Raw genomic sequence first — 10,852 nt, forward strand, 5'->3', positions numbered from 1 at the left:
GTTATCATTTTACTCAGACATGAAAATCAGGACAGGTGCAGCTTAACAAGGCGTGCCTGACAACTCACAAAACCATAAAGTGAGTCAGAATTACCAAGAGTCACACAGTTTTTCTCTCCAAACCCAACCGACGTGGGAGATGCAAGTCATAAGGAGAAAAGCTGAATGCCAAAACCTGATTACAAGCATCAATAAATAAGCCCAGGAGACTGCATTTGTTAAGTATATACATTAGTCTGTAAAGTGGTTGGCAGTAATAAAACTGAATCAGTTTCACAAGGAGTGATGTCATCAACAGGTGGCCTTAAGTACCCTTGAAATTTATGACAATTATCAGTTTCAGGGAGAAGAAGATAAGGACGTTTATTTAGGTCAGCAGAAGTGCAAAGTTTTTTTTTTTAAATATAATATAAAAAATAGAGTGGAAATAAAGCTAAATTAGAATTTTAATGTGCCAACAAATAGACGTGTTAAATCCTGACGGATATGTTTTTTGTTCATGTCTGGCTCGGTTTTATAGAGTGCTCAAAGTTTGTTCTCCATCCATACCTTGTTTTAGTGATTTTACAACTACTATTAGAGTGGCTCTTAGTCCTGCTGTGAAAAAGCTGGAACAGAATATGATGTGATTTTAGTCTTCGTGCCCTTTTATAAAAAGGGTCATTTTCAGTTAGTGCAGAGTTGATTACTTTGAAGGCAGTGTCTGCTCTCCGCCTGGGAAACCAGAGCTTTGAGTAATAAATTACCTCACAAGTGATCATTGCTGCTTTTTCCAGGGTCCCCCAAACCTGAGCTTACCTTCACCATTGTTAGTTTATGAAATGTAGAAATGACGAGTAATACTTTAGATCGCCTTTTATTTTCAAGGAGCCATCTTAAGCTTTGTTGGGACATAAATTCTAACTATTCTAAAAACATAAAGCAGCTAGAACCCATACCTGGGATAACATCTGAGAAATACTAAAATTTATAAAGCATAGAAATTCTAAAGAAAAAATAAAATAAAAAAATTAAACTGTATGAAAACAATATGATTCATAGAAATATGAAAAGGCATAACAAAAAGTAATTTAAAAACTAAATGGAGTTTTAGGACTTTGTAAAATATTCCTCAAAAATATGTAGTGCCTTAAAGCTGGGTACCTTTTGTCACTAAATTGTCAGATTTTATAAAATGTCATGAGCCAGTCATGTGTAAATTGCAGATACATTGGTGTTGAAGATATGTCAGATATAAATATAGACACTAAATTCTAGCTGTAATTTTGCATTCAGATTTTTACAAGTTGGTAGGAAACTAACTGATGCCTCTCCACAAAAAAGCTCTCAACACAAAGTTACCACAACTAAAAGCAATAGGAAATTAGACAATCACCTTGTTCTAACAGATAAGTATGTGACTTATTTGTGCTGCTGATTATCCATGCTGCTGATCTCATGCTGCTGTATTCATTCATACCCATGTGCTCATCACAGACTCATGTTCGGGCTGTTGATACGCCATATAGTTTTACATGATTAGTGTTTAGCGTATATCCTAGATCTGTTAGTGTACAGTTTGGCGTTTGTTTAGCATATATCTTAGTGTCTATCTTTATTTACTGTTACTTTTTACACTTTATATTGTTGCTAACCCGTCCAGGGTGTACCCCGCCCCTCACACAGTGATTGCTGGACATGGGCACCAGCGACCCCCGTGACCCAAAATGGAATAAGCGGGTAAAGAAAATGGATGGATGGATGGATATTGTTGCTATTGTTGGGTGTAACTGGGACCTCGAGTGCATAATGTCATTCCACGTCATGCACTACAAAGTGATGAGAATGACAATTAAATTGACTTGGACTTGTATGTATACCTGCATGAAAACAACAAAAATTAAGAAAAATATTTTGGTGTGTAAAGAAACAAAACAAAATAAAGGTACTTTCAAAAAGGACTGACAGTTACTCCAACAGTGAGCAACTTCCTCATGTGGGTGGTGCATGCTAGCACAGTTTGTTTCCTCCAAGGGACGTTCATTACTTAATATAAGCCCATTCAGTCTCTCTTCTTGCATCATTTAGTATGCTGGTTAAAGTTTTGTCATATTTGTTGCATAAAGTTTGATAAGTTCCTTATATTTCTTTGCTCCCGTTTTAAGACCAAAAAATAAATAAATAAATAGATGTACATTTTTATTCTAATATAATGAAGTTGGATGTGTGCAAGATATAACAAGCTTTGTTTAAAACCTGGGAAGAACACCACTGTCTGCTGCCATTTCATTTTAAAATGTGGCATCATTTATCAGCTCTTAACTACAACTATTGTTTCCATTTATACCAGATGCTCTTTCATAAAGCAGCTAGCTGATTACATTTGATAATGCATTGCGTGCTTTTTCACTGTGACCCTGTTGGCAATCAACTTTCACAACAGTTTGAAGAGAAAAGACAGCAAAGATTGGCACAACGCACAACATACCAGCTACTGCAGTGATAGAGCACAGAAGCATGTTTGGTTGGAATGTTCAGCACAATTCAACTGTGTTGTCACAAAGTGAATGGTTAGCTGCTTGTGCACAACATTTTTGTATGAAAGAACAGATTTAATCCTTCAAAATAACCCACAAGGCCTCAGTTTAAGACTGAAGCCTGGTGGGCCATTTTGACCAAGGGCTGCAGGAGGGTAAACAAATTATCTTACCTCATGAGTGCCATGGGAGAAGTTCAAGCGAGCAATGTTCATTCCAGACTTGATCATCTCCTTCAGCATATCCACAGAACGGGAAGCTGGCCCTGCAAAGATGATAAGAATTCAACAAACAATGCAACAATTATTGCACCCCCCGTTAGCTGAGTGGTATGATTTATATTGGCATAACTGAGCTCTAAATGTAAAATATCAGCAAACATCTGTCAGTATGATGCTAATCTAAACACCAAGCTAGAGTTAGATGCAAAACTTTCTATTTTTTTAATAGTTATGATATTATAAAGCAGGAATTCAAAATCCTTACAGAATAGTATTGACAGTGACCATGATAACTTAATATTCTACATATACCTTTAAAACAAGGCTAGTGGAACTTAAATTTATTATATTTGTTCCTTGAGTAAGGGAACGTGTAAAACACCCTGTAAGACACGATCTCTAACATAAACAAAGAGCCTTAACTAACCAATGGTGCAAATGATGCCAGTGTTGCGTGCAGTGGTGGGTTCAGAGTCGATGTCCAGCAGACACATGTGTTCCAGGAAAGTGTCAGCCATGGCAGCGTGGAGCTGCTGCGTCTGGATGAAGGCAGAGCCCATGTCGACAGATTTTGGCAGCGGCATGGTGTTCACTGGTTTAACAGGGGATGTTCTGCGTAGGGTGGAAAAGAAAAAAAGAAGCTGAAATTATACAGTGAAAAGGTCAAGAAAAATATATGCCAATTTAATATTAGTATTATGAAATACAAATAGTGCAATTCTATGTAAACAATGGTCAACTGTGAGCATAGGTTTTATGAAAGTCTGACTTGTCTTGCTTATGATTTTTGAGTTGCACAATCCCCAAAAAGTAAAACTGATGCAAACCACATTCAGGCTTTTAAAGATAGCTGTGGACTGTATTTTAATTTGTAAAATGAAAATTTAAAAAAAATCTTGATCTCCAAAACTAATATTTGTCAAAGTGATTCCATAATCTGTACTCAAATGAGTAAAATTCAGCATATTCTACATTTTATATAACCCCCCACCCACTCCTAGTTGAGTCACTGCACAGTCATACTGTGACAATGGTGGAATATCCACGATTTCATTATGACACACACTCCACATTGTAGCATGGAAACTATGTGTAAAATCCTGATTTATTAGTAAAAAGATCAACACCTCGTGTGTACTCAATGACAAACGTATTTCAAGAAACGGTCACGTGTATTTGAGCAGGGTGTGAACACTCCTGTATCTAAAGATGAGGAAGGTTGTACCCATGTTAGGGATTTATACTGCAGTGATTTACAGAACAGCTTAGTAAGACTGACTTTAACAAATTGTCAAAAACAAATTAGAATAAGGTTGGCAGTTTAATAACTCACACTGACTGAAATACTTTTCTGAGTAAAAGAAACGGCAATAAAGAATTTGATGTTGCACAAATGTAGTTTTGTGAAGACGTGGTAATACAGCCTAACAGTACGTAACAGCATGTATAGTTAGTGATTTTAAATAAAGCTGCATCAAAACAAGAACATTCTGATTTTCAAAAATACCTGAAGTCAGATCAATAAAAAAACACATCAAAATAGCTAAACAAACAGAAAGCCGATTTTTAGTTGCAGAATTAACATGTTGGAAATTTGACATTTTTCATTTGCAATAACAGCAACAGCAATAATATTTTTTATAGCAACAACATTTTAGCAATATGCTTTTATTACCATCGTTATCATATTGTCCATTGCCATTATTACAATGTGAGGCATGACTGGTGCCAGGTGCCAACTCACTCCTCAGACTAAACCACCCAGTGGAAAGATTAAGTTTCCCTCAGCTTTAATTATACATGGCAGAACATTCTGAGCAAGAACACTCACTGGCTGAGCAACAAAGACGTTTAGGAGGAAACAACCCTTTCATCTTTTAGTCCGTTTATACAGTCAAAGCAAATGTTCTGTAGCCTTAAATGAAACCCTGGGCAATACATGCATTTTTTTTAGGATTAACACAAAAATAAATAAGCATGTAAGTTTTAGAGTAGTGCAAAATTATCTGAAGACACGTGTTGGCCTCCATGAGCAGCTCTAGTGGTCTAACTTCCTCTTACTCACATCCTTATTACAAACGCATCAGAGGAGGGGATTCCAGGCAGAGCTGCTAAACCAACAGCAGCTACAGACTGATGATTTAACATTCCATACATGGGGCAGAACCACGAACGTACGTGAGTGCAGACACATCTCTCTGCCGTGGCACACTGGGCCCAACCACAAGGAAAGACTACAGGGTAGATGTAGGTGGGGAGTGAGGGTGAAATATTTGGTTAGGAGAAAAAAATGTCAGTTCAACAAAGGTTGCATGGTTGATGGAGGGAAACGAAAAGTCACAGAAGTTAAAAAATGAGCAATCGATGACATATTTTAAAACCGTCCTGCTCACTTGAACCACAAACCAAATACTTTAATCAAATATATGTTGTAATTATATATATATATTGTTCCTAATAGTACATCCATCCATTTGGAACAATGTTAAAGGGAAAGTGTCATATTATAGCCTGCATTTATACAACTTTGAAACATTCTGTGACAACTTCACAAAGTAAAACAATGAAGGGATACTTTTGGAGAAAAGGATTTAGGACCTATTCTCCTCAAACTTTTAAAAATTTGTTTTAATGACAGGACAGTTGGAGGTCTGCCTGTCTGGCTCAATTTACAGCAATCTGGATTTTATGGAAAAACAAGAAAACACAAGTGGAGTTTAACATTATATCTGACCTCAGGACAAGTTGTGATCAGTTTCAACAGGCCAGCAGTAGAAATGTTAACACAGATGCACAAATGCTGTGGAAGCTGGCTTCCTCATAATCCTCTCCAACCCATCCACCTTGTACTGTCATCACCATCCTTTTCTATTAGATTTTAAATAAATAAATTTAACTTATTTATTTTGGAAATAACCTGAACAGCCTTATGTAGCAACATCCACCACCATCTGCTATGGGTGTGATATCACAGGGGACTAGTTGTCAATTAAGAACAGAAGAGGCCTTGAAGTACTCATATCTGCTCAAATGATGGAAGCGGTACTAAATTACATACCCATGGTAGATCCTCTGCTTCCTTCTGGGGACAACCAAGCGCTTTACTAACAAAGATCTCCAGAGTAAGCTCAGTGTGCTGGAGCTTCCAGTGCCAGTTAACACGGCACTCTTGGTAACAGCAGAATCGAGCGCTGCAGAGCATGCACATACGTGCAACTCTTTCAAGAGGTCAAGTAGTGTAAATCCATTCAATGAGGATAAAGGGCATGACGAACGCCTGCTGCAAGCGGTCAGTCGCCATGACCTGATCCAATGGACATGCATGAGACTTCCAACAACACACCAGAATGGTGTCACACCAATGATACTGCTTGTATGGTCATATGGGCTCAAAACTAAATATAGAACCTGTACTAATTATAACGCAGAGAGTGGAGGGTTGGGTTTTAGAAATGCAATACTTGAAATGTACAATGGTACTTCAGCTATAATGCTTGTAAAATGTGAGTTTATTTGCTTACGTGTGTTGCTACATTAAAAGGTGCATACAATAAGGAAATGGCACCAAGTGAGTCAGAAGTGGCAAATGATTACCAAAAACTTGTAGTGTCTAAAGCTAAATTATTGTGGCAGGTCAAAATGTCACTGAAGATCAATAATGCAGCTTCACATGGGGTGAAACTACCTGTACATGGGACTAGTGTCATCTGTGCAGACCCAGGCTCCTTATCAGACAGAACTGCAGCAACCTTGTTGGGTTTGGGTTTCAAGGAACTCAGGCCAGTCCAAACAGAAAAGTCTTTCCAAAATGGTATTTTTATTTGTCGTTTCTAAAAATATGCTTTTCATCTACACGGAAACACAAAAAAAATCCCAACATGCTGCAGTAACAACGCCAGGTGTGTATGTGGCACCACACTGCTGCCACAACATGCGACCAGCAACATGAAACATGTGGAACAAACCCACCAAACTTTAAAACACAATAAGAAAAAGACCAAGATGGTAAATGCAAAAGCTAAAACCAAATCCTTTTTGTGGCTGTTATTGCTAATCAGTCTTGTCTGCTTATTGAAGTTACACAGTAAAATATGAAGGTTTTGCTTTAGTTGAGCAACTGGTATTTGCAACAAAAATGCAACATTATTGTTGTTACATGTGTCACATTTTGAGGACATCGGTTAGATTAAAGGTGGGACTATGACCATGTTTTAAAAAAAGTTTGTTACTATGTCCTAGTAAAAATGCTTAGATGGGATTTCAAGACGTTTTCGCTCTAGAATCTAGTATACAAAAAACAACTATTTTGGGTCTCCTACAACATTTAGCTGCTTTGTCACTGATAAGTGCAACTCGAATCTTGTCTTATTGGTTCTTCGCAGGTGTAGGTCAATTGCCACTGTGACTCATTTTCCTGCTCCATTGGTGGGATCGTCAATGCAAAGTGGGCAGGCATCGTAACTGTAAACTGACTTCAATTTATTTTTATTTTTTTTACTTATCCTGGATCTGCTTAAAAATTTGGGTGTAGCCATGCTGCGCCAACATTTACAATATATCATGCTAAATTCACTCGTTTCTTTTAGTGTTGTCCAGCTCACGCCAAATCCTCTGATCCGCCAATAAAAACATAAAAGGTCTGGACCTCATTATTGGTCTATGGTGCTATTTTTGGAGTTTCCATGCTGAACTAGAAAAAACAAATTAACACACACTATACAACGATCGACACGAAAACGGCTGTTCAGATGTAGTTTGCAGCTATTGCTGGGCAAGTCATCTATTGACGTAGTCAATGGCTAGTCTGCTTACGTCAAAATTGTCACCTTGGAGTAGTTCACTTATAACTCCAAATAAGGCGGTACCATAAACTGGGCTGAGTAGGGGTGAGTTCTGGTAGTGGGCAGGCCCTTAACTGGTGTGGAACCGATGACTGTAGAAACAGTGGCAAAGCGCCATTTGTGTGGATGCAAGGCTAAAACAATTAAAGCCTTTTAATAAAGTTAAATCAGGTCCTCTGGATGGATTTTTCTTTGTTGTTCAAAAAAGAAGAATCCGTCCAGACGACCTGACTTAATGTTAGATTTATCTACTTGGATTATTGAGCATGCATCAGGACAATCAAAGCCTTTTCATAAAACCTCATTCCTGTGTGGACAGTGCCTCCAAGGTACTCACCATTGTCTCTTTTACTGGACTCCCTGAGGCTACTCACTACATTTTGAGAACAGACTAAACAGGTAAAACAACAAAAGCCTCCAAAATTGTGTTTGACACCAAACAGTTTTCTTGCATCATTACAAACCATCTCCAAGCTCTAATGCTGCAGGCTTGGTCACCGTGCCTGTGGATGTTGATCAGGGGAATCAAATAAATAGGTTGAAATTAAACAAACCATGTTTGTCAACTTTAAGTTGTTTTTTTTTAATAAAAAAAAAAAATGTCAGATTTAAATGAAATAGCATACCAAACATTGCAGTATAAGTCTAGACAGGCACGGTGAGATCTACCCCCACATTGTGTATTCAGTGTGAATAAGTGCTATTTTCACTGCAGCATGCCACTGCAGAGGCTATGAACACGTTTCAAACCACACTCATATATCTTACAAAATTCTTGGTTCGACTTGTATTTAGACATTTTCAAGAGAAAGCAATAACAGAAACATACCTGACTTAAGCAATGTATGACGGTCTAATTGAATTATGCAACATTAACACATAAGAAAAGGTCTAATTCACACAATAATACACGACTAAACTATCTCGTTTGTGTTGCCAGTTAAAATCTTGTCCACGTCATACATTTAAACGCAGCCTAGGTTAAATTTCCGACGATGCGGCAAAGGTCACGTTCTCACATCCTGCGTCACATTTTCCTGATCGAAAGGCTTCAGGGAGATTGACCAATAGGAGGTCGAGAAAGCGGAAAAGCCACACCCACACCAGGAAGCATTCGTACAACAACGGTTAACATTACATTAAGACATATTTTAGATATTACATATACAACCAAAAAGTATAGGCGGTTTGAGTTAAAGGTATATGCTAGTATCCGAATAAAAACAGTGTTCAGTAGCAGAAAAAAAAGATTTGTTTGTTTTTTTCCCCCGTTCATTTACTCCATCGTTAACTCGTCGTATGTGAAACACAAATCTAATTTGTTTATTTCAATCATTCAGATATATTAGCTAATTTAATAACCAGATGTAGAAGTAAAAGTTAAAAATCGCTGGTCAATCAAAATACTCGAATTTACCAGCGCCAAGGATGACTCTGCGACAAAAAAAAAAAAAAACCGAATGGACAAGGCGATAAAATACATAAAAGTTGGATAGCAAATGTTTAAACTACCGTTAAATATCTTAACTTAAGGCCCTGTTTATTATACCCACCTTGGATCAAATAGGCAACGTTGAGACCGATGCGACTGCAGGCAGACTGAGAGCAGCTCAAGGTGATCCCCAACAGTTCCTCTTCCTCACGCTATGGAACTACTTTCTAGGGATGCTGAAGCGTATCCATCCGACAGGATGTAGACAAGTAAGAACAGTATAAACTAATTTTTCACGACAGTCTCAACCACAGTCGCTGTGAAAATGATCAAACACTTGTTTTTATTTTGTTGTTGCTTTTTAAACCAGAAGTTTGTAAAACGAATAAACGATGAACGACGCGGAAGGATATGCTAATACGTAATAGAAGTGCTTGGTTAAGGTAGCAGCCAATCAGATTGCGTGAATGCAACAGGAGCGCATGAAGTGTGACATGTGACTGCATGATGAAGGGTTGTTTCTTGATTAAAAACAAAAACAAAACATGCAGTCGTGTGGTTGGTGTTCTTCTTGTTATTTACTTTTTATGGAAAAATGTTTAGACATTAACGCTGGCTATCAACTCGGGCCTGACTAGCAACCCATTCAAACAATGACGAGGCGAAGTAAATTACTAAAATGCAGAATGCGACACAATACCGCCATCTACCGATAAATAATGAAATAGCATGACAGTGGTGCTTCTGTCCAGATTTACAGTTGCATTAAAAAAAAATTATAATATCGTGGAAAAAAAAAAGTTCAGTTTTTATTGTCAATAATTTCCGAAAGTGAAGCTATATTGCATACATTCATTATACACAGAGTTAAACGCCTTTACTGTAATTTTACAGTATAATAATGCAAAAAACAAAATTCTGTTTCTCTCAGAAAATTAGAATATGTATTACATAGCCAGCTTTTGGTACCTTTGTCAGTGTGAGCAGATGCCATGTCCTGCTAGAAAATGTAATCAGCATCTCCATAAAGCTTGTCAGTAGAAGGAAGCATGAAGTCTCTAAAATCCCCTGATAGATGTTGTGTTGACTGTGGACTTCAGAAAACACAGTGGACCAACACCAGCAGAAGACATGATACCAGATCATCTCTAATGGTGGACACTTCACACTGGACTTCAAGCAACATGGATTCTGGACCTCTCCACTATTCCTCCAGAGTGACTGTGGGAACTTGATTTCCAAATGACATGCACAATTTACTTTAATGTGAGGACATTGGAGCACTGAGCAACAGTTCAGTTATTTTTCTCCTCAGCCATGTAAGACATTTCTGATGTCGCTTGTTCAGGAGTGACTTGACTGGAGGAATGTGACATTTGTAGCTCCGGAGTTAATCAGCTGAATAGGGCATGATACCAGGAGTTTACAATATTGAACCTCTTTACAATATTTTAATTTTCTGAGACTCGGAATTTAGTTTTTTTCATTATTTGTAAGCCATAATCATCAAAATTACAAGAAATAAAGGCTTGAAATATTTCACTCTGTGTATTGAATCTATATCAATACTGTAGTTGAATTCCCACTGAAGCGAAGTCCACACCTTTTGCTTTAGGATGTGAATACTACTTTTTTTATTAAAGATTGCTATAAGTAAAACTACACTGGATTTTATAATGGGATTAAAGTGATTTAGGAAAATCTAAAAATGCAGATTTAGGGGCTTATTTAAAAAGTTAGAAAAACCACCTAACAATGTATAAAACTTTCTAAATTGTTTTATGTGAAGCTGGTCAAGAGTTCAACTCTGAGCCCATGTTGTCAAATATAAGTTAAGAATAT

General features: G+C 37.4%; 1 protein-coding gene across 1 annotated transcript in view; it reads right to left on the reverse strand.

Moving 5' to 3' along the window:
* The window catches only part of LOC119423517 (pyruvate kinase PKM), a 17,137-nt gene extending 7,919 nt beyond the window's left edge, over nt 1–9,218 (reverse strand). The window contains exons 1-2 of the mRNA XM_037690918.1: nt 9,132–9,218; nt 3,161–3,349 (exon numbers count right to left, since the gene is read on the reverse strand). Of these exons, the coding sequence (XP_037546846.1) occupies nt 3,161–3,321 (161 nt within the window). The 5' untranslated portion in view covers nt 3,322–3,349; nt 9,132–9,218. The remainder of the gene's footprint in view (nt 1–3,160; nt 3,350–9,131) is intronic.
* Between the last annotated feature and the right edge of the window lie 1,634 nt (nt 9,219–10,852).

Source organism: Nematolebias whitei, chromosome 2, assembly GCF_014905685.2.
Source record: "Nematolebias whitei isolate Nwh7 chromosome 2, NemWhi1, whole genome shotgun sequence".
NCBI classification, from domain to species: Eukaryota; Metazoa; Chordata; class Actinopteri; order Cyprinodontiformes; family Rivulidae; genus Nematolebias; species Nematolebias whitei.